At 35.4% G+C, this 25132-nt stretch overlaps 4 protein-coding genes across 6 annotated transcripts in view; all 4 read right to left on the minus strand.

The window, feature by feature from the left end:
* LOC149020605 (pantothenate kinase 2-like) overlaps window positions 1–904 on the minus strand; it is a 29937-nt gene extending 29033 nt beyond the window's left edge. Inside the window, exons 1-2 of one of the 3 annotated variants that reach the window (XM_089148799.1) lie at window positions 776–904; window positions 186–536 (exon numbers count right to left, since the gene is read on the minus strand). In XM_089148799.1, coding sequence (XP_089004925.1) covers window positions 186–459 — 274 coding nt within the window. In that variant the 5' untranslated portion in view covers window positions 460–536; window positions 776–904. Of the gene's footprint in view, window positions 1–185; window positions 562–775 lie in introns of all 3 variants that reach the window. The other 2 variants (XM_089148797.1, XM_089148798.1) reach the window with 2 other exon arrangements.
* A 3595-nt stretch (window positions 905–4499) lies between these two features.
* Window positions 4500–8916, minus strand: LOC149020606 (MYB-like transcription factor EOBII). Its single transcript, XM_089146951.1, has 3 exons — window positions 8769–8916; window positions 8549–8678; window positions 4500–4809 (listed from the first exon to the last, which is right to left on the minus strand). The coding sequence occupies exons 1-3, from the start codon at window positions 8914–8916 to the stop codon at window positions 4500–4502; spliced, it is 588 nt and encodes a 195-aa protein (XP_089003077.1).
* A 3812-nt stretch (window positions 8917–12728) lies between these two features.
* LOC149020607 (galactinol synthase 1-like) lies at window positions 12729–14765 on the minus strand. Its single transcript, XM_089146952.1, has 4 exons — window positions 14272–14765; window positions 13837–14157; window positions 13597–13731; window positions 12729–13281 (listed from the first exon to the last, which is right to left on the minus strand). Exons 1-4 carry the CDS (start codon window positions 14611–14613, stop codon window positions 13072–13074), a joined length of 1008 nt encoding a protein of 335 aa, XP_089003078.1. The 5' UTR covers window positions 14614–14765; the 3' UTR covers window positions 12729–13071.
* Window positions 14766–19812: 5047 nt separating this feature from the next.
* On the minus strand, window positions 19813–24238 carry LOC149020608 (iron-sulfur cluster assembly protein 1-like). The gene is made up of 3 exons (XM_089148803.1): window positions 23813–24238; window positions 23111–23165; window positions 19813–20357 (listed from the first exon to the last, which is right to left on the minus strand). The coding sequence occupies exons 1-3, from the start codon at window positions 24102–24104 to the stop codon at window positions 20195–20197; spliced, it is 510 nt and encodes a 169-aa protein (XP_089004929.1). The 5' UTR covers window positions 24105–24238; the 3' UTR covers window positions 19813–20194.
* Between the last annotated feature and the right edge of the window lie 894 nt (window positions 24239–25132).

Here is a 25132-nt window from a genome sequence, read left to right on the forward strand (position 1 = left end):
TGAAGCGATACCCATAATTTAGTTTAGTAAATAGAAGAAGAAATAATGCGACAAAGAAAAACAGACAAGATCACAATGTTCGGTTCGTCACAACGCCCAGAAAATTCAATTGGGCGCAAATTAAAGTCTAAAATGTTTGCAGAATGAAGCAGTACAAAATCGCCCAAAGGTTGAATAAAAATCACCTCCGATATCCACAGACAAATGAGATATGTCGTCAGACTGATTAGGCAACAAAATTGTTGGATCTTTCTCCTCGAAATTCCCTTGAATTGCAGCACCACTGAGATCAAGCTGAGGTCGTGAGCTTGATTTGTGAATTGGATTACCAGCTGGCGGAGCCATTTCGATTTCGGCGTCGTCGAATATCTTCCTTTGCTCCTTATCTACCAAGTCTTCCTCATTACTGTCTTTTATAGTGATGGACTCAATCGCTGGGCCTTCTCTTATACCGGCCATTAATCACAACTTCCTTCCACCTGCTCCCTAACCCAACTCCACTCTTCGAAACGTCTTTGGTGGGTCTCGTGTCCTTCCTGCCGTAGAAAAAAAAAACCCCACCTAATAAATAAAAAAATAAAATAAATTACAATACACGTCTATAAATTTAGTTCAAAACAAGAACGACTGATCAAGAACGCAAAGGTTTCCATCACTAGTCAAACAATCAATTTAAAAATGAAAACACTATTCAAATCAATAGCGAAAGCGCGGAAAACATGAATTCAATCCAACCAGTCAAAGCTGGAGACTGTAATGCATACAACGAACATACCAAAACTCTCTTCTTCTTTGGATTTCTCACCGTTCCAATATCCTACTACGGACAAATAACTAAACAGTAATAGTGTGGTTTCTGTTGCACAGCTTTGCTTTTCATTACAAGAAAGATAGGAAAAATCGAATCGAACATCGAAAAAGGCTATCCACCTGTTTTTTAATGCTTTTGGAAATTTTACGGGAGAATAATAAAAAAAAGTGTGAAAAGGAAAAAGATATGGCACGAAAATCAAAGAATATTGTAAAACAAACCAATAAGGCAATAACTACTTCACGATCGGCCCCCTGGAAAACTAAATGTCATTTTCCATTCATAAACAAGTAATTAAAATAACTGAGAAGGTGAAAAGATCAAAAGATGATTTTGCTTCTTCATCGATGATCTCACGGTTGACGTCATTAGAGAAGAAGTCGAAATTAAATTAAATAGCTCTTTTTTTATTAAAAAAAAAGAAAAAAGAACCATTGAACCATTGAATTAACCTAATTTCGGTAATGGGCTCGATGACACCGTCCAACAAGGTCACCTAAAATGGCTCACTTGGCACCTATATGGGCCAAAGGCCCAAAGTGCTATTCAACGGCTAAGATTTTTTTTTATTGACTTAAGATCTAATTTCAATGGGTTCACTTGGGTTCAGTGGGCTTGGAGATTTATCCCAACAAGCTCCCAAATTTGCCACCAAGTATCAAAAGGATCACGGGCCGAAGGCCCAAAGCCCAACACATCTGGGTTCACTTGGGTTTAATATGGCCCACGAACACTGATTTACACGTTTGTCGTGGATTTATAAATTTCAGACAAACGAACTAAAACTGGCCCAAACCTGCTACCATGTTTGGACCAGGTTTGCGTACTAGGCCACGGGATCAAATCTGGACCCTCCACGGGGTATCAAAGCCATTGCTGATATACTAGATCTAAGAACAAAGCTCTTCTCATATCATATGTATGACTAACTGGCCTTACGAGATAACTTATGAGTTTATCCTTGAAGATCCAGCTAGTGCAATTTTGTACGTTGGATCATAATCTCCCAAGTAGGTTTCTTCTATTTAAGAGAAACTTTGATACAAACCCTATTGTACATTTTCTTGTGTAATACTTTATTGGAGAAGAGATGGAGAGAAATGAGGGAGGAAAAAGAACAAGTTTTCCTCTTGCTCAACCTAAGGGTTTTCTACCTTTGGAGAAGCGTAATCGAATGAAGTTTGGGACCTCGTGTTGTATTCATTTGAAGGATGTGTCACTCGTGCGTTACAGGTAACTTACTAAACCTAGTATTAATATGTCATCACGTGTACTTGTAAATTATCCGTGCGTGCATCATACTGTTTCCATGCCTAGTATTAATATGTCGTCACGTGTACTCGTAAATTATCCGTATGTGCATCAAACTGCTTCCATGTCACTTTCAAAAAGATCGGGCAACTCTCTCGCATTTCATGGGGGGTGGAATGGGGATTCAATTCCAATTTTCTCAATTTATTACAAGAAAAACAAGAGAAAAAGAAATAAAATCAAATCACTAGTTGAAGTGTTCTTAGTTATCATCTATATTTAGGATTTGGTTGTGAAATATTGAAAGTATCATCAACAACAGCTTAAGAAAGAAATTAGAGGTTATCATACCTAGTAAGGTTTTAAATTCAACAACTAGTAAAAGTTGCATTCTAGTTTTTGTGATCCAATTATAGATGGAAGCCCTTTAAAATAAAACTAATGGATAAAGATGAAATGGTCCATTTGCCTACGAAGGCCTCTGAAGTCTATATTTCATGTACCATAGGCAAGCGAGTATTGAAGGTTCAATATTACTGCCTCAGTAACTTGTTTTTGTTCTTTATTTTCTTGTTTCATCAAGGTTCTTTGTGGTAGTAAAACTTTTTATTTGATCTGTCAACGACAGTTTAAAGCTTAAATTACACAATGCATCGAACAATAATTAAAACTGAATCTACAAACCCAGAAGAACAACTTTGAATGTGTATCTCTATACTTGAAAACCCATAGGACTTATCCATTATGCTGTAGGGAACAATTTATGAGTTGGCCTTGGCCCTTGTTGTTTCTTTTGGTCACATTTGAAATGTTTGAAACGTGATGAAATTGATTGCCAACATACCATGTGCTATCATGTGATTTTTCCTTGCTTTTCACATGGACATTAACCCAACTGTTGTAGGCTTTTTATGCATTTTTAAAACGTGTGAAAAACAAAAGGTCATGCATTGCAAGTTTGCAACCACACAAGTTGCTTTCGTACTTCTCAAACACCCACCCAAATTAATGTGTTCTTTTCTCTTTCCCTTCCCTAAGGGACAAACTTAAAGTGGAAACCCTTGTCGTCTTCTTCCTTTGGTATAAGTTCTCAAATGTAGAAAGAAAGAAAGAAAGAAATGAAAGAACGAAATGGGTTTCATTCTCATCAGCTTTTGAATTGGTGGATGAAAGCTTTCTCAAGAAGAAGAGAGAGATGGATCAGTTGTAACCAGCTCAGCCCGGTTCATCTCCTCTTATGGAGGTTAGTTTGGCTTGGTTTGAATCTGTTTCGATATTGTTTTGATCAATTTTTTATTGGTTCAGTCAGTTGGTCGAATCGGTTTTGAACACCCAAATCTTATACATTTTAATGAATGTCTTTCTTTACATCCTTATATATGTATAGACAAACATTTATTATGTTCATGTGGGATTGTTTATCTTAAAGTGACACTCTTTTGAGAACGAAAGGAGTGGATTGTTACACGTCATTGGAAGACCTAACTCTTGTATCACATAAAGGAAAGACTTCATGGGTATTAAAAAAAAAAAAAATGGTTAAGTGAATATTATAATTCACATTAAATAACCATATGATGTGTCGAATAATGGAGATGTCAATAGTAGAGCATGTATCATGCATGTGTTACTCTTCATGACAGCTTGTCCTTCAACATACATGAAAGTTGATCCACGTTAGAATTCAAGATTTCATGTAGATCCACGATAGAATTCAAGACTTATAATCCAAAGGGTGTTTTAGTATTAAAAAAAAAAAAGAACATCCTTTGAAACGTGGACGTCGATCTTTTCATCATATATAAGTAAATGAATTAATCATATGATAGTAAGTTCATGCACATATTGATGACCTAAATAACTATGAATTAATATCACCAAGGGTTGGCTGAGCTAATAATTATCAAAACCTCTAAGTGAAAAGGTCAAGTTCGACTCTTTTTTGGTGGTATATGTAATAACCACTTTTATGTATATATAATTGTCAATTCCTAGAAGAGGAGGAAAAAAAAGATTAAAAAAATCCATTATCCATTAAAGGGGAAAAAAATGTATGATGGTTCTACTTGGATATATCTTACAGTCTTAGAATTCAAGAAATAAAATTCAAAGAATATCTATTTTAAAAAAAATGTTCAAAATTCATTTTTTTTTCATAAAAAAAGTAGAAAACAAAAACTCAAATTTTTTATTTTTTATTCTAGTAAAAGAATATTCAAATTTCCGCTACTGGGATAATAAGCTAAAGGGTCTCTCATTTATTACAATTACAATATAGATATAATACACTGGGTTTGTTTTATATTACAGGAGTCCACAGATTGACTATTTAACTAGCATTAGAAAATGTTGTATAGTAGGTCCTACGGGGATAGATGATATATATGATAGCGCTACTATTTCTCCAAATTACCAACTTAAATACTATAAATATAGCTCAATCGTTGTTGAGCAACTGCAAAGACCAGAGATCCTCATCGTTCCAGAAACTTTCATTGGATCCAGTAGTTGATAAAGGATCCATTAAAGCTTCCATGTTTCCTGCATAAGTTGGTGAGTATGATTCAATTTTATCTCCACCTTCACATATGTGCTCATTACTGGTGCTACCATTTTCTTGCAGCTCATGAGAATTCTGGTTTGGGAATGATTCTGCTTGTTTAATATGTTTCTGAATTCTTGTTCTCCAGTAATTCTTTATTTCATTATCTGTTCTTCCTGGTAGCTGCTTTGCAATCTTAGACCATCTGCAAGGGAAAAGAAAAAATAAATAAAGAAACTCGATACTTTGAATTAATGAATTAGAAAGCTTGGAGCTTGAATTTTATTCTTTGTTTGATTAATGTTTCAGCTTCATTTGCAGAAGACACAGGCAAGTAAAGTTCAGTAGCATCAGCAAACCAAATCATGCAACCATGGTTTCACTATAGATTGATAATACTTTGGTAACTAAGTGGTAGTTTTAGGAACGGTTCTTACTGTTCAAGATTCTAGCAACCATTCCTACTATGGCTTTAAAGATAACTACTCTAGCTGTTGCAAATTCTTTCTAGTCGGTTTATAGAACTCATGGGATAATCCTTCCATGGCTTCCTGCCCACCTGGCTAGTTCTACAAGCTATACTCTGATTTTGTCTGCTTCATTCTTTGGGTTTAAAGCTCAAACGACCTTAAATTCTTAATTACTCAAGAATTAAACTTCACGTTGTTGTTGTTGTTGAATGGACCAAATCAGATCCAAAAATGCTACTCGACATGGATTAGGGCACAAAGGCAATGTAATCGGATTATGAATTGGTAATTAAACTAAATCAGATTTGCCCAATTCCGAATCCATTCGATTCTAACTGGCCGACTTGTGTTTGATATCGACATTTCAGGTTGATTTCATCTGACTAGGCTGTCCTGACCGATTTCGTCTTATTCCAGAAAGAGAAGAAATCAAATCAATCAAAACTACTACTTTCATATAGACCTTCAACATTGTCCCATGCACAGCCCTTGTTTCTAACCCAAGAAGGTAGACCTTGGGTTCTCTTTGTCTTGATTTTCCAAGAAAAGGACATGGACTCAGTGTTCTCTTTGTCTTGATTTTCTTCAAAAGCAAAAGAACCGTAAGAATGAACTAATTTGCAAAAGCTTTATTCTATCTCAACTATGGGTAAGAGCTGTATCTTCTTTAGAAGAAAAAAACCCATGGACCATACGTGAATTGCTCTTGTTCCTACATTTAAGATTAACAAGTTAGGTAAGTGCTGTGTACACTTTCATCTGGTAAACCTTTGAGATATCTTACCCTTTTTCACAGAATAAGCTAGAAAAGGTTTTTTACAGTGTTCTAGTTCAGTTTCAAGCAAAGGTTAGTATTTAATGCTACTATGCTTGCAGGTTAATATGTAGGGTTGGGCCCTGGCGGGTGGGGTTCAATCATATATGTCTCTTTTTTTCATGTAAATGACAAATATCGGACATGCATGCAATTTGGCTCTAAGGTGTCCCTGCAACTAATCCTGACCCCAAGGGGGGGGGTCCAACTTCGTTTTTGAATTGATGTTTTGTACAATTTTTTCCTTCAACTAAATTAAGCTCCTAAAAAAAGTCCAATAAATTTTTATAGTAATTATTATCATTATCTTCTCACCAAACAAAAAAAATTTATTATCATTATCTTTTGAATAATATTCAATTTTTTTCTATAAACAAAGTTTTCTTTCTAGAAAGATATAACTAGTTGATGAGGCTCTTAATATAATGTTTGGACTATAATTATCTATAATTATTAATTTGTTTAAACTGATATTAATATTGTGACCTTACCCTCAAAGGGGAGACTATTATCGGATTTGAATTTACAACTACTTAGTTACCATAAAACAACTTTAGTACTTTTTCAATCAGTCTAATTAATAAAATTTGTTTTATATACCCTTATTGTTTTTGGGCAATCAACCAGTTTTTATTCAACACTTTTTCGATATAATTATTTCCTTTTTATGTTTTTGAAGAAATAAAAGCTTTTTTTTTTTTTGGGTTAAATAGAAAAGGTGAAATCAAAACAGCTTAAAAGAAAAATAATAAAACATTCTACTAAATAAAAAATAAAAAATAATAATAATAATAATAATAAAACATGTATGATTTCATACCAAGTAAAACTTTAGTTCTAATCTTTCTTTTCTTTGATTAAATAAAACTCATAAATCTCACTTTACCCCCACAGACACTCCAACCCCACCCCCCACTCCAAATAATAATAATAATAAGAAGAAGAAATAAATCCCATAGTCCGTAAAACCCCCCAACCCTTTCTCTCTCAAAAAAAACTGATGTTCATAATCCCGAACAACTCCTCCACCCCACACAACCCCCCACAACAACAAAAAAAAAACCCAAAGCACCAAAAAAGTAAAAAGAAAAAAAAATTAAAAAAATAAAAAAGAAAAAGAAAAAGAAAAAGAAAAGAAGAAGAAGAAGAAGAAAGAATAAGAGTAAAGAAATAAATAATACGAGAAGAAAGCTCGACAACAAAATCACTGCCCAAAGCAACAAAAAAGTAAAAATAAAATAAAAATAAAACAAACAAAAAGAAAAAAGAAAAAAAAGAAAAGAAGGAAAGAATAAGAGTAAAAAAAGAAATGAAATAAATAAATATGAGAAGAAAGCTCGACAACAAAATCATTGATATATCCTAATTAACTTACTCTTCATGACATAAATTTCATAAACATATATAAGACATAATTCACAAAATCATCAATTTACTCCGTATGACCCAAGTCTCATAAACACATACAAACTAATAAAAGATAGTTCACAAAATTATAAACATAATCCTAACTAACTTTCTCTTCATGATGCACATTTAGTATGCATATATAAAAGATAGTTCACAAAATTATAAACATAATTCTAACTAATTTTCTCTTCATGATGCACATTTAGTATGCATATATAAAAGATAGTTTACAAAATTATCAGTATAATCCTGCTATAATTTACTCTTTATGATTCAAGTTTCATAAATATTAGTGAAAAAAGATAGTCCACAACAGATGCATATGTTAAGCACACGCATATACAGCATCTAATAACAGAAATTTATAAATTATTTATTTTAAATAAGAGAATTTTGATTCATTGAACCTATTTCAAAATACAAGACATAAACAAACCTCAAACCAACTTATGTTAAACAAACACCTCATTATTTTTCAAATTTTAGGGTTTTGTAAGTGAATAGTTTTGACCTAATATAGCCCAAGTATATTCTCCTTATTTACTTATTAAAAATTTATTAAAGAAATCAAGCAAGATGGCCGTGTATCCATGTTGGTGATGATTTCCAAACCCTAGTCTTGTTGGGTGAAATCTTTTATGGTTGAAGTGAAATAAAGACTTGTATTATCTTTGTTTATGTCTTTAGGTCATTGTAGTTTTGAGAGTTCTTTAGGTATTTGTCATTCGAGAGTTCTCCAGATAACTCTGGCTTGAGTCTGTTGTGTGAGAGTCCTCTAGGTAACTCTTGGCTTATAGCAAGCTTGATCTTGCCTTTTTGTTCTCCTTGTTTGTTTGTTTCAGCTTGTTTAGCTGGATTTAGTTTTGTGCTGCCGTTTTGCTTTCTCTTGCTTCTCTTCTCTTTGTTCTTTCTCTTTCTAATTTTTATTTTGGTGAAAAAAGTTCTTAAACTTATCCAAGAAGACTCTGCCTTGTTGCTGCCTCGATCTCTTGTATATTCCTTTTCGATCTCTTCTTAACACCAATATTACATATGATAACAATAGTAATAATAATCAAGCAAGATGGGGAGGGCCACATACATGACATGGGCTTCAAGGTTCTGAGAACAAGAATTCCTCCAGCTTAGCTACGACATAGATGCATTAGGAAATAAAGCAACAGACCTTCTTCATGTATCCTATGGGGGAAAAAAATAACAAAAAAGAGACAAGGCAAGGCCTTTTAGAGTTTTAACCAAAATGATCTCACCTGTTTCCCCACCTAGCATGTAGTTCCATGATCAAAAGCTGTTCTTCAGCTGTAATATTACCTCTCCGAAGGTCAGGTCTCAAGTAGTTTAGCCATCGAAGACGACAGCTTTTTCCAGTTCTTTTGAGCCCTAAAAACAAAACAAAGTCAAAACCCAGAAAAAAAGATCTGGTTAGTGGTTATCATTGCTATGATTATGCAGATCGAGAAGCTTAATTACCTGCAGAACGTGCCAAAGAGTTCCAAACACCTTCGCCATGGTTGGCTATGTAGTTGCTCAGAATAAAGTCTTCTTCCATGGTCCATGGTCCCTTCCTTACTTCTGCATCTTGGGAGTTACTGCTACTGGTACCTTCTTTCTTCTCCATCTCTGAAGAAGAAGAAGATGATGATGATGATGACAACAACCAAGGAGAAGAAGAAGATAGAGAAAGAGATAGGTGGGTGGGGAACTGAGAGAGAAAAAGAGGTAGCTAGGGTTTATATAGAGACCAGAGACTGTAAAACACAGAAGCCACATGAGAAAGTATATTAACCATGAAGATTAGAGAGAATTTTAGCCTAACATTCGTAGTAAAGACGTACGTTTTATGATCAAATCACATGAATCCAGCATACATATATGATACATGGATATATACATCTATGTATTGTTATTGAATCGTACACACATGAGCCTGCAGCTTCATGCATATGCATGTTTAAATGCATTATTAACCAATTTTGGTTGTCTATATAAATCAAACCCTAAAGCCTATTTTAAACTTACTTAAGAACCCTAAACCATTAAAGAAGAAACCCTAATTATTAGAAAGGGTTGTCATTCAATGGTTCGCCACCTAGAGAAATTGACTGCACAGATGATATATATATATATATATATGAAGCAACTCCAAAGCTGTATGGTCTTGACCCACCAGTTACACCTATATAGACACACTAGTCACTAGCTAACACTTGATCCCATCATATCCAATGCCTCTGTTTACATTTTTGATTGGCTCCCATGCTAGTGGAGGGTTTTCAGCCTTTAATTTGTCTTAATCTTGAAAATCATTAGTTCATGTTAAAAGTATCTTGATTAACGAAGACTATTAATGCGATAAGGATGTCAACCTTATCTGAGAACTCATTGTATCCCTGCATTAAATGAACATGTTATTTTATAACATCACCTTTCTAAGCCTTGTCTTATTCTTAAAAACATCATTAATTCATATTTTTGATAAGTTGAGAGTTGTTAATAAAACAATAACGTCAATCACGTCCGAGAAACCCTTATCACCCTTGCATTAAATGAACTTTGAGTACCGGAGGCTTTCCCTTCGTGTACTTGTAATCCTAAAGGATATTTAGGTTTTAAACAAATATTTGAACAATGTGAATTTTAGTCTGTCTCTTGAAATGTTGAATTAGTGGTGGATTCTTTGTTTGGGCTGGCTTTCTTATTGGTGAGGCTTCCGGCAATTCTATCTATGGCTTTTGCACCTGTATAATACAGATACCAATTAACAAAGTATGTGTGAGTTCTTTGCATTGAATTTACATTTCACCTGGAAAAAAATGCACTGAAAAAAAAAAAGAAGAAAAATATGGTTAAAATTTGGTTCTCTGATCAAGCAGTGTAGTTTCCACTCTTGTAGAATTTTTCTCTTTAACTTATTGAAGGAGAAAGGAAAAAACCAATTAAAAATAGTAACAGTCTTCTATCTTTGTAAATAATTAGCTACTTCCTGCTCATTCTAAGTTAAAATTATACAAATATTATATGGATAAATTCTTGTTATACTTATGTATTTTTTTCATATCTTCAACTCACAAGCCCTCTTCTAGGGTTTTCAGGTTTGTCTATGCATCCTAGGTTTATTAGATTGTTTTGCAATGAAAGACTTAAGGATATATAGTTTTGTTTATTTCTTTTTACCTTGTGTGTATGTTTGTGTGAAGAAGATATTTGCTTATTGTCTATGCAAATATGTAAAGATGTAGAATAGACATTTGCCTAACTTCAACTATCAAAAGATATTTGTTTTGCATGAGAGAGAGAAGAGAGAGGATGACCACACGATACTAGGATATTACAAGAAAGAACAAAGTAGACGCTTTTAAGTTCATCAGATCGGACAAACATAATTAATGAGAGTTTGTACTTTGATGAACCAGATTGACTTAGTAAGCTAATGAAGGGGAGAGAAGTTGACGAATGTGGTGTGTTCCTCTGAGTATCTCTAGCTATCATTAAAGGACTGGAAAAGGAACTCGTCAAGATCATTAGCTTTATCTCAAAAATATCAAATCTCTTAAACTTTATGGGTTACTCCAAGCCTTTCCTTTCCTTTCTTCATTATCGATCTGGTGTGTTCTTTGTAATTCTTCATCCAATAAAAGAACTTCTACCTAATTTATCCTTAGCACCAACTTGTGATAGGTCTTGTTGCAACACAAAAATCTCTGTTCTCCTGCTCTAGAAAATAAATAAATAAATAAAATCAATGTTTAGTTTCATAAAACTGTGATCGATTTCATGAACAGGAAGAATCGGTGTCAGCACAAAGTGATCTCATATGTTGTCACCCAACAACTTATTAAATTTATGTGGAACAAGTCTCACACAGCTTATGAAATATCTTTTCAAACCATTTTTGGGGTTAGAGACTTGGAGTGTGTTTATGTCAATCTTTGGGTTATATAAAGACTTAACATTTTCAAACTAATCTAATTCGTGAATGGAAATTCCATTTCGTTAATTGGCTCCTTCTCAAATCTCACCTCACTTATTTCACTAGAAAATTTTACACAACAAGTAGAGAGCATAAGTGAAAATTTTAATTTCCATGGTACCAAGGTATTGTTTTCTTTTGTTATGGGCTAAAATTTCTCTTTCCTTCTTGTTCGTACAATTGATACGGTATCAGCAGCAAGGTACAAAACAAGATGCTTGTCCTTTCATTCTCATGTTTTAATTACATGGGTCCCATTTAAATGATTTTGTTTTCCACACACTCTTTTGCACTTTAAGATTTTTGCAACAAAGGTCGATAATGTCATTTAAAAAAAAAAAAAAAATATATATATATATATATATATATATATATATATATATATATATATATATATATATATATATATATATATATATATATATATATATATATATATATATTGCATTACGTATCATCTTAATAAATTTTTATACATTTACTAGAATTTCTCGATTATCATCTTCAATAATTTTTATATATTATGGAAGATTTTGTTTCTCGATCCACATATAATATTTTGCCCTTTTAATTTTTAATTTAATATATTTTACTAGAAAGCTTTATATTCCTTTTACTCATCTCCGGGTTGAAGCCCAGATCTTCACCAAAGAACCCAGGTGATGAACTTAGACAGTGCCACAGTGGCTGAGCATAATCCAAAACAAAGAAGGTTTTGGCCCCAGCAAATTCATCTAATGTAACATAGACTTGTTATCATTTTTGGTCGCTATGCCATAAATAGATGCAATTTGTCATGTTATGCAAAAGTTATATAGCAGCATGAACACCTTCTGATAACTCAATATTTGTGGTTTTTAATGAGTCTTCTCTCCCAAGTTATCTCCATGGATTCTTATTGCTTGATTTTTATTACAAAGTTGCTTGTCAATGCCTTTAAACCAATCTTTTTAATTCTATCTCAGTAAAGACTAATATCTCTTGCTTGAAGACAAAGAATGATAAATGAAGGTGGTAGTAGTTTCCTTGATAATTTCTTAAATTTTGCCAACACAGCGTTGTTCGATTGGTAATACCAATACCTTTTAGTGAAGAGACTGAAATTCGATTCTTACTGATGGCATATATAACATTTCCATCCCCTATATACAAAAAGCAATTTATACCCAAAAATTTTATTAAATTCAAATCTAACTAGTAGTGCTTGACATGTTGATCAAACTTTTATAATTTATTAGGTGTTGATTGCAATTTAGATGGCAAAAAAAATTTGATTGTATAAATTTTTATTTATTTTTAGATGAAATTTAGAAGAAAAAATAAATAAATAGAAGAAACAGATAATCAATGGTACGGGTTTTTTATAAGATCGTTCATTAAAACTCAAAGCCCAATCCACAGGCCTGACCATATTGCCTGTGGCAGAAAATTTGAATGCTCTGCATGCAATATTTTGGGTATAAGGATTTTCATTCATCAACCATAAAGGATTAATAATAGAGTTACATGACATAGAAATCTAAGCATTAGAAATAGACCAGTCACACCTACACAGCAAGGATCGCCTTCCTAACTAGGGGTTTGACACAACTATTATTCTCCCTACATGCATGCAGTACTTAGTGTATATCAAGTGCATGGACTCTTACAATTCTAAAGCTTGAGTTGCCATACCCAACATCACTGTATTCATCATCGAAGACAACTCTATATATTATTCTCATATTCGATTTTTATTTATTTACATGGGACATACTGTGTTATGCAAACCCTAAACTGTAATACTGTCTTTGTGAGTTTCTTTTAAGCAGCAGAAGGCACCGGAAGGTACGGAATCTCAGTCTCTGACCTGGATGACACAACAGATGATTGCATAGAGAAGGTCTCTTCCTGCTCTGGCTTGAAGTCCAGTGATTCATCATTGTAAATTTCCCACCATTTGGCTACTAACATCTGAATGTCCTCTCGATCCATGTTTGCTTCTTTGCCTGTGAACCTCCATGGCTTTGACCCCTATTTGTTTCAAAGACAAGAAAGAATGGATGGTCAATAAAAAGATTCATAAGAAATAAAAATTTATGGAAGTATTGAGTTTGGATCTTTTATCTCTCAGGGTAGAAATATGTGTTCTTCTAATGTTTCTTCACCAAACATTAGGGGTAGGGCCTATATTTCTGAATACTAGCAAAATTTATCAAAAGTGAGGTCTCAATGCATCCCACATAGGCCCATCTTGTATGGTGAAGAAACGTAGAAAGATCACATAGCATTCCCAAACACAGAGATGTGACTCCATGGAATCTGAGATTCAGTCGCCAGAATACTCACAGCCGCACAGTAGTGGACCACCTTAACTTTGTCGAGCTCCACATTCTCTGGGTGACGCCACAGCATGGCCATGACCAAATTATATACGAGAGGGATGGGCTTGTACATATGTTTGAAGAACACGTTCAAGAAATCCTGAACGCATAGAAACAAAGCCTACCCAGTAAATATCTTTTTACAAGAAAACAAAAAAGAATGATAAAGATCTGCAAGGAAAAATGAAAAAACTATTTTTCTTACTTGCTCTGCAAATAGGGTGGGTGTGGTGGCTGAGACAGTCTCAAGAAGGGATTCACAAGTTGAGCTGCTAGGCTCAAACACAAACATTCCGGCATTGAAGTATAAGGGAGGTGGCGAGCCCATCTCAGCTGGCCATTTTACTTTATCTGGGCATTGTTGGCAATACCCAATTGAGTATTGTGGCGAGTTACCCCAGGCCGGCTCACAGAAGCAATCCATCACCGCGTAGAAGTACCCATCTGGTGAATCGAACAGATGGTCGATGTTCTCAAACACTTGGATATCAGCATCTAGGTAAATCATCTTGCTGTACTCCTCAAACTGTAATTCAAAAAAAGAAAGACAAAAAATGAATTCACAAAACCTGTTTGATCAATTGACTCAATGAACCATGCAGACATGCACACGTGCATTAACATTGGACAATTGACTTACCTTCCATATTTGGAGCTTGGAGTAGTTGATGACATAGTACGCATGAGCGAATTGGGTTTGGTTCTCAGGTGGGTAGATGGGTTCGATTTCTCGAACGCTGCAGCCTTGAGACCTCAAGATCTCACGGTGTTCCTCCGGGACGTCAGGCAGTATCGCCACCACTAATGGGTAAGCACTGTTCACCTTACGTAGACCCTTTACTAATCCCACCACTCCCTTGACATAGTCTCCATTACCGGCGAGGAACGTCACGTAGGCCCTCTTGCCGTAACCCGTGTTAGGGTTCATAATCTTCGTACAACCCGAGTATGCGCCGTCGATGGAGACCTCAGGTGGAGCCATACTAATTGCCGCCGGTGATAAGTTTGGGTTGTGGTCGAGCAAGGCAGAGAAAGGGAGAATTGAAGCAAGCAGACAACACTTGTTTGCTGAGCTCCATATGGCAGCCTTGGAGTGTTTAAATACTCCACAGATTAGGGTTTCATGGAGGCCAAATGTTAGCAAAATGAGACTCAAATGAGTCTTTCTCAGGATGAAACGTAAGAATAGTGTATAAGTTAATTGGAAACGTGTGAATATTGTGCAACTCACCATCCATATAGCCTTATCATCAACATGGACGGTTGAGATCCATCTAGACTTCTTTTTGGATTTTCCAAATTAATTTATTTTTTCTATATATGGTAATGTGTGGTAAGCAGGCTCACTGGCTTTCCACCCAGGAAAATGATTGATATAGAAGGACATTGGGTTGAGGGGAGACCGCTCCTTTTAAATATGAGGATCATCAGAAATACCTATTTGATTCAATGTTTGAGCCTATTTGCATTTGAAATGGGATAAAGTGTAAATTATTTAGTAGTAAGATATGAAAATTGAGTTTTGAGTTCTCTATAAATAATCTATATGGGATAACCTAGTAAAAAGACAAGCAAAATATTTAAAAGCAAAGGATTTAGTTCTATTAAGCCTGACCAAGGCGTGCATCCATGCTAGATGTCCTATCTGGTATCACAGGTAAGGCATCGAGCGGCCGAATGCATGCCTTGTCCAAACGTAGAGAATCTGTGTTAGCAAGCAAATGGTAGCACTTTATAAGGAATAAATGTGGTGAGATTTTCATGAAATAATTAAACTTCTTTTCTCCATAGTGTGATGTAGCAATCTTGCTGACTTGTGTTTTATTTGTGTTCTTCTTCATAATTGAAAATAGGTACCCCCAACAAATCAAGAAATCACAGAAGAATCCTTGAGATCACTGTTTACACATGGCACACTGTGAAACAGCATCTTGGGATCAAGCTGGCGAGTTGTGGACATGCCAGCTATGGATATATGGATGTTTGAGAATCTTTGATCTGTAATTAACCTTTAGCGGTTTTATGAAAATCTTCTACGTGGTGGTCATGGAAGCGGGTGGTGGGAAAGGGACTCTTTAATGCCCAGTGGTGGTTTCAGAAGGAAATTAAATTCTCGAGAAAGTAGATTTTAAAGGTACCAGAGAAAAAGAATGAAACAAAAGAAGGTTTTGTTGTGACATTTGGATTTTTTTGAATGTCGCGTGTGGACCAAAATAAGTCGAGAGTTGAGAGAAGAGAATCGATGCCGTACCTTTTCGGATGGCCAAAGCTTCCTTCTTTTGTGAAACTCTAGCTGCTAAGAGAGTTGTTAGAGTGCCTGAGGAAGAGATCAACTGATCTGGGTCCATCAGGAAGAGAAGATGATTTTGATCGCTACTGTACAATTCACCATTTTGGAAGAAAAGAGAAACACAAACAAAAGGGTCCCTTTCTTCTCTATCTCTATTCCTATCCATCAAATCTCTCTTTTGCTTCTGCATTTCACAGGTGTTCCTTCACCAAACTCTCAGCCTAGCTACTTTGCCCTTCATGCATCTATCACATGCTCCATTATTAGGCGACTTGTTTCTGCCTAGTTTGTTAAGGTCGTCTGTCCATACTGAAATTGATGGATTGAACCAGTAAACAGGCAACATCAGGATCAATGTTCTTGTGCCATTTGTGGAGTGGTTCCAAAAGTTTTGGCTTGTGTGTCTCATGCTAATTGCTACCAAATTAAAGCCAACCGCATGATCAGTTCTCATATCCTCGAACCAATATCCATATCATCTGACCTCAACTTTCTCAATGTAGCATTGAGATGAACATCACTTTGGGTGATCAGATAAGGCATGTACGTGGGCAAGTGGCATATTTCATAATCACCAGATGAAAAAGATGAAATCAACCCCTTGTTGATCTGAGAGTGAGATAACACAGATATGCCAAAGCATTACATGCATGAGTTTCAGGTTTGGTTGTGGTGGCAGTTCATCAGCACTTCCCCACTGCTTGCTGCAGGTTTCCTTTGCCACTTCAAACCTCCAACTCATTGAGATACTGACAAATGCCACAGCAGAATTATTCAATCTTATCTCTTTACATTTCATATTAAAAAGCTCGAGATTCACTACAATAATGGCACTATGACAGGGAATGCTCACCACTATGGAGACCCAATATGTGGTTTTGTATAACATCATCGAAAGGTGATTTGGTTGAAATTATTGTAATGTCCTAAGGGTAAAAAATCTAGTAAATGAAGAGAATTCAATTGATAATACAATACCTTAATTTCATGATACGTTAATGTACCATCATGATATATCATACATCTGCTATCTAATCAAGTGAATAGCACTTTAGTTAATCCATAATCAAGTGAATAACACTCTAATTATCACGATGGACATTCATGATTCCATATTAAGCTCACAACTAACTGCGATTTATATAGAAGAGCTTCTTTAACTTAACCAGTCAGTAGCATATACTTAATTACAGTATAACATTATTACATAGCATATTATGGTCCTTAAAAAAGATTCCAATTGAGTGTACATCCTAGAGTAAATACATGACTAGTGAGTTCCTCTCATTGAGATCACTTGCATTGGCTGCATCAATATAATTTTTTATGTTAGAAAAATAAGTATAAATATTTTTTTTTCTTTCTTGAAACTAAAGGTTCTTCTAGATTTGATTATGTGCACACACCTTGACTAGTCCTCAGGGGATAGCTTTATATAAAAAGCGGAGTGGAAGAGATAACTATTTATAAATATAAAGCTTCACTTTGATTCCAAGGAGATTCAAAATTTTGACCTCATAGTATGAGATGTTGATTTTTGCCAACATAACCGATCCCTTGAATCAATATAATCAAATATATTATCATTTCTTCAGAGCTTACTAAACAACTTTACCATACCTACTCAGCACACTAAAATGTCACACACAAAAAAAAATTATAACATAAATAAACATTATTATTTATTTCGTATAAGGGTCCTGCAAAGCATAGTGCAGTATAATTCATCATCTTTTTTGGGTTGATCAGATGGCCAACATTTTGAATTCCATGTAAGGAAACTTGCTCAAATTCTATTTGAATTCTAATCAATTCAATCGAATGGAGATATAGAATACAAAATACAAAATAATTTTGTGTACTAATATTAACCTGAAACTGTAGCTATGATATTTATTTTATTAGTCTTCTATTACATGATAGGAATTAGCAAGGCGATGGAGGTGGTTACTGATGATATCCATGGTTACCATGCGCGGAATCACATCATGCATGTATGGCATGCCCCAACAACGTTCTCACGTCAAAGTCTGGATTCCGCATTTCTCAGGTACGTGTTTCTAGTTTCTATCCTTATCATCTGGCGCCAATACCCTCGCAAGCAAGATTTTGAAGTCATACCAAATCAATCAGCGCCAGATTCTTCTTAAGATTTGAACCTGGAAACGTAGGGAAAAACGTTTGACATTTGAAAAGAAAAGAGGACCAGAGGCCCCAGAGCACAAAAGCCTTCAACGAGCCTTGCGGGAGCCGTCATTGACTCATTACAATTACTCACAGTTGACTCCTCTGTTCTGGCGTCGGAACCACGCGACCGCAAGGAACAATCCGCCTGTAAATGTCAATGTGCTTGCTTGATGCTTCATTCATTCAATCCCTCACTCGCTCATTCGTTCCTTGCACGTAGGGAAGACGGGAAGGTGCGGAACAGATGGTACCCTCGTCAAAGTAGACTGGATCATCTTTTTCCTTATTTGGATCTTAAAGCATTCAAAGTCTGATTTTTTCATCAATAAAAAGCTTCGGTTCTTTCTCTATCAAGGCAGAAGTCTATTTTTCTCTCACACTCCTATCTCTGAGTACTAAGAGAGTAAATCAAAGGTTAAGACTTTCAATGAATTTTCTGAAATTCACACCAAATTTTTAATAAAAAAACATAAAGGAAGCAGATATAAAAAAAAATCCAAACTTAAATTTGAGATTTGTCCACTAATAGTCTTGCTGCAGGTGTATAATTATCCACGTATTCTTTTTTCCTTTGTTCTACATTTTGCTCGTGTGCTTTTTGTCTTTTTGGCTCTGTGATACTTTATAAACTCCTTGGTTCCTTTACAAGTCTTCTCCATCACCTAATCCCAATTGGGAAACGCTGATGAGGAAACTCAACACCAATATATTGTCTACTCAACTCACGTTGGTATTTCTTACCTCTTAGGGTTGGACAACTGTAAATCTCAAGCTACAAAAGATATTCTAGATAATGTATTTGTTTTAAGTTCTACAATTAAATATTTTCACTTTTGTAAAAATTCTAAGGGCTTCAAATTCCTGTGCTAATGCTTTAGTTCGGAAGGTTGTATCCACACCGTGTAGGACATTTTGGCCACATTCAACTCCCTTGTTGCTGGATCTTCCTCAAATCCTCAAATAACGACTTTCTTAATATATTTATGTCTACCGAAGAAAAATAAATTCACGTTTGACTTCCTATGGAAATTATGAATTCAAAATTTTGGTAGTAAAATATAAAAACGTAACTATCATTTTTGTTTTTCAGTTTGTACAAAAAATTTCATCCAACTGTTTTTAGTTTTAGTCCCCGCTAATTCCCCCTCCCTTGGCTCTATTTTAGTTTGATTTAGAATAAAACCACAGATGAGCTTACAACATTTTCACATCATTTCTAGGTTCCGCCATGGTGGCAATCTATCAATATTTTTCTGTTGTTACAATCTAAATTGTAAGCAAGCCTAACAATAAGATATTTAAGATATTTGATTAGGTCTAACATAAAAGAACGGGGTTCAACTTTAACGTTGAGTATTGATTTACGTATGGCCACAATCTCCCCAAGTGATCGAGATCGAAATCCCGACCACTCATTTGCATATATATTTGTTATAGATAGATAGGTATGGTTGAATAAAAAAAATCCAGTGGTCAAGATTTCACCCTTTGACCATATATTCCATAATCACTGTAGGCAACACTGAAGCTCCATCAAAAAGAACTACTACCAAAAACACTAGCCTTAGAATTAAAATCCAGATAGAGAATTAAACTACTCTCATACTCCTCTGATCAACACATTTAGAAGGAAAACCACTTCTAATTCACCTTTATCATCAGTACTTAGAGATAACACTCCTAGATATATGGTGAAGAATGTGAAAGCAGCAAACCAAAAAAGATATGAAAGGAGCACAATCCTTGATTCAGTTAAAACGTATGGGGAACAGTACCGTGGTAGTTAACATCGTAGTCGCCAAGTCAAGGCCTGTTAATGGGATAATGAACAAAATACCAGAGCAGCAAAGTACCCTACATGGCTACATGCAAGGTTATTCCCATATCCAAACTAAACAGATATACAGAAAGTTTTGTACATAAGTCTCACAAACTTTTCCTTAGGTTGTATCTATGTAGCAAAAGCATCCAATTATATAAAGGATGCCCGAGGAAGGCAGGCTGTCTGAGAGTGGGCCTAGGTTCAAACATCCTAGTGAACAGCCATACGTGTCCCCTGACGTCCAGCACCAGCATTCTTAACAGTTCATTGCACATTAGCAACTTTCTCAGTCGGTTCTGTTGCAGTTTTAGCCCCTGACTTGACTTGCTTTGCTTCATAATCTTTAATGGCAGCCTTGATAGCATCTTCAGCTAGCATACTACAATGGAGCTTCACTGGTGGAAGTGAGAGATGCTTTGCAATTTCCCTGCAGTTTTTGGAACAATAATAATTAAGAACAAACCCTCCACATGAACAGATTCAAAGTGATGCTGTCTGTGGACCCTAACAACTAAACTGCAGATGAACAAGCATTTTCCTATACATTCAGCAACAAAATTCACGAATGCTTTCAAATGACAACAGTATGTCCAACTGACAATACTCCACTATCCATGCATGTAACAAATGAAGGACAAACAATTGCCCCAGTATCCAAGGAAAATGACCTGCAACCAAGCAGATAACAGCAACACCGCCAACAACTTGTTCTCATACAGTAGCAAACCATACAATCAGTTATCACAGTAAGCTAGGTATAAACAAGAAAGCAATAAAAGCTGATGCACAGGCACACACATCATGCTCAAATTAAAAAATAGGTACACTCTAGGCAAAAAGATGGGGCTCTGCCAAAATTCCCATCTCAATGAAGGTAAGAATATGACACTGCTACACTGATCTCATGGTTTTACATCACAATCTCCCAAACTTATGTTGTCATATTCTGAACATAATACGATGTAGGTGCCAAAAAACTAGATGCCCTAGATAATTTACCACCACTAAACAGCCCACTTTAAGTTTCTCTTTACTTTTTGAGCCAGCCACACGACAGATTCTGTATGGTAACTGCCGTGGAGAACAGGTGGTCAATAAGTAATCCTTTCACAACTTACTAAACCAACAATCAAATCTAACCAAAATTTGACCCACGACCTTACCATCTTCATGATATACGATATGTCACTTAGAGAGGCTTTTTAACTGCTGCTTCATTTCTGTTTTCTTCTAGTTCTATGTGCATTTTTTATGACTTCTCGTGGCTTAGTATTGATTTTTATTGATATAAGGTGCATCTTGTGGCATATTAGATCATGTCAGAAAGCAGGGGAAACAAAAATAACAAAATAAATAACACTTGGGTGCTTTTGTGACTAGGATGCTTAGGCGGTTTCCTTCACAATAATCTTCGCTCTTTTGTCATTATTGGATATTTATTAACTAATTTTTTAGACTAGAAGTTAGAAGGTTACTTCTACAGTTGCACTATTGCAATCTGTTGTTTGCAGGTTCAAAACTTGGAAGGCCCCTTTATCAATTTCCATTTCTAGTTGATTATTGACATGTAAAAATTTCCTAACTAGGGTTTAATGCTGCACACCCTTCCAGACCCAGCAGTAACAGGAGCCTCATGCACTGGAGTTGCTCATTTTTTTTCAGAATTTCTAATTAGCTAATTGAACCTTAAGATCACAACTGCTTTCTTCCAACCTCTACCTTTAGCAAATCCTTTAGTGCCTCGAACTATATTGGCTTTCAACTATTTTTTGCACTAACTGCTTCAATTTCTTCATGTTACTTGAATGGTCCCAAACCAATGCCATTTTCCTTCTATTGGAGTATTACCAAAACATATGGAAACTTGACAATTCCTGAATAGACTATCCAAATAAATATCCTAGTCACTTCTTCTGAATTGGGCTAGTGATGTAATTGTAGATTTAACCAACCATAGTTACTTGACCAGGACTGGGTGCACAATTTTAGGTTTTGTATTTTATCATACCCTGGTTAAGTGATATAAGGTATATAACCTAGAATTAACAAACCATAGTTATCCATACACAGCTCCATGAACCTAGCTGCCTTCACAAATAGCATAGGTGCTTCCCACGGTGACCCACTAGATTGGATAAAGCGCATAGCAAGGAGCTCTTGTAAATGTTCTTTAAAAATCTTCCAATTTTTTAGGTGCCATCTGATAAAGGGGTTTGGAGATAGATGATGACCTAGCATTACTCAAAAATAAACTAACTCACCATCAGAGAGCAACCCAAGAAGATCTTCTGGAAATACATTTTGGTATTCTTGTAAAAAAAGGTGCATTTTTTAATGTTAAGGCCCTTCTAATAAAATACCAAACCATGAGCCAAGTATCCTTCGTGTCCCTACTGACTCAGTAGACAAGCCTCGATGGCCAGAATCATTACCAGCATCTCTTCTCAAAACAAGGGACCCTGGCATTGTAAATGGATAACCAATCTATTCCTAGTACTAAGTCAAAATCCAACATGTTCAACAGAATTTACTCCCATCCAGCTGATATATACACGGCATAAAAGCAAAACCCTCTTAAGCCTAGTTATGAAAATTTGAAGGTCAAGGTTTTACATTAATGAGAGATTCGTTACCATTATATTAAAAGGAAAAGGTGGAACACAAGAAAGAGCCAGAAAATAAGTCAACCAGCCCATCCAACTATCTACATGGAAGTACCTAGCAAGGTTACAGATCACAATATCTTTCTTCAAATGAAAGAACAAACCTATCTGGCTCTGCCAAATACACAAGCAATCAGTATGTACATATAGTTTTCAAGTATCATTCGGCTTATCTTTATGCCTGCATTCAATTTTCAGAAATTTTAAGGAGATAAAATAAACATTGCATCAGCTGGCTGAAGAAAGTAATAAGCGCTCTAATGGTGAATAATATCTTGATCATCAGATGAACAGTACCCAAGGAAACAGAGTAAATCCGTTCAAATTCTTGAAAGAACCGTAGAATAATTTTGGAGTTCAATTGAAAAGTAACACCTTTCCACTAACTACATCATAGCTACCAATTTAACACTCTATTTAGTAAAGACGCCAATCTAACTGATAAGTCAGAAAGTTAAATATCATAGTCAATACTTAGAAGACAGCACTACAGAAACAACAAGGAAGCTGGACTTACGTATTTCTTATTGTTAAAACTTCCTCCATCTGTTTCCCCTTTACCCATTCCGTAGCTGAAAAAAGAATTCAACCATGTATTAGTATCTTCACAACACTAGCAAGATGTAGATGTGTGAACCAAATAAGCTATGTCCCAACGTTCTCAAAAACTACAAATTGAAAAAAGAGGGAAAGGGAAGCTTCATTCACTGAAAAAACCCGTTCAGGCTTTTTAGCTTAATCTTCATCGTATAACAGACTAAATTGAAGACTGCCAACAGAAACAAACTTGAAGATTTTGGGAGTCGTTATATTTCAACCAAGTTAACATCAGTAACGAACATACACAATCGGAAGAAGGAATATTAACTATTCTCCAATTCATTACATTGCAATTCAGTAAAACTGTTGCTGCTTTCTTTAACAAATTCCTACACAAATTTCTATTTCTTTTACGGCAATTTCAAAATATCTGCAAAATTATTGCTGCTTCAACAAATTCATACACAATTTTCAATTTCTTGGACGGAAATTTCAAAATTCCGGTGAAATACTTGTTGTTTAACGTCGGTGTACGAATAAAAACCTAAAAGTATTGAAAGCAGGTAAAATATGAATACAAACAAACCAATCGCTGATGGAGGAGGTAGAAAATATAGGATGAACCAAGCCCATCAATTCATCAAGAAACCCTAAAAAATCGACTAATAGCAATACTAACCAACAGAAGAAGAAGCGATGGCTGATCCACAACCGAAGGTCTTGAAGCAGGCATCGGTGATCTTCCCAGTTTTCTCATCCACCTTTATCTGAAGTTTCATAACATCGCCACAAGCAGGAGCACCGACGAGCCCCGTCCCAACCGTGTTATCATTCTTATCGAATGATCCAACGTTACGAGGGTTGTTGTAGTGATCGACAACCCTTTCATGGTAGAACCGAACCAAAGCCGGCGCTTTATGGTTCTGCTGGGAAACTAACCCTAGAAACTTCCTGCAACCTGCACTAAGCATTTTCTCTTCTCTTCTGCAAAATCGGGGATTTCCCTCTTAAAAGCTCAGAGTTATTCCAACCTTCTCGCTATAGCTATTGCAACCGCGGAGGAAAAAGTATTCTATTTACGGCGATCAGTTGAAGCTTATGGAAGAAAGCTGCTATATATATATATATATATATATATGGTTATCCAAAACGGACATAACCAATAAAAGAATATATAATAACTAAAAAATTCCACGTGTTATCTAACCAAAACCAATGAAATGACGGAAAAAGCATCTACAATTTTCCGTAAATATATATACGAAGGCGAGTCACCGCCAGTGGGACAAAAGCGGCGCAGCTTTAGTGTTTGTTAAAACTTAAAAGACCACCGCCTCAAGTGGTTTACGAGGTTTATGTGGACTCTTTTAGATCGGTTCAAGTGCAAAGGAGAATTTTAGCCCGACACGGAAGGAGGTAGACAAGGCCCGGGAGGAATTGAGCCTTCACACTTGTTGATTTCATGCACCAATGAAGTTTAGACTAAAACTTGAACAACCAAACAATAGCATTTATCAAGGAAGGCTTTTGACCATTAAATGAAAAAGTATTGCGAGTAACCATTTAACCTAGCAAAGTAAACTATTTAATATATAAACATGACGAAGTATTCCGAGTAACCATTTAACCTAGCAAAGTAAACTATTTAATATATAAACAGGACGTCACATACATGAGGTGTTGAATTTTACATCTAGAAAGTGCAATCAATCATGAATACTAGTACCACAAAGGCAGATGTATTAAGATAGAGAAGCTCGCCAACAAGTGCGCGCAAAATTATAGTGAAATAAAATAGGAGAAACAATTTCAACCCGGGGATGGGAAAAAAAAAAAAAGGGGGGGGGGGGTTTTTTTTTATTTATAGTGAAATAAAATAGGAAAAACAATTTCAACCTGAGGTATGCAAAGTAAACAAATGGGGGATGGGGGTGTTGTTCCTAGCAAAAAAAGGTCTATTAGGTAGCGATACCATTATTGGGGTTATGGACTACTCTTC

Source organism: Hakea prostrata, chromosome 3, assembly GCF_041222555.1.
Source record: "Hakea prostrata isolate BN-2017 chromosome 3, UWA_Hpros_2, whole genome shotgun sequence".
NCBI lineage: Eukaryota > Viridiplantae > Streptophyta > Magnoliopsida > Proteales > Proteaceae > Hakea > Hakea prostrata.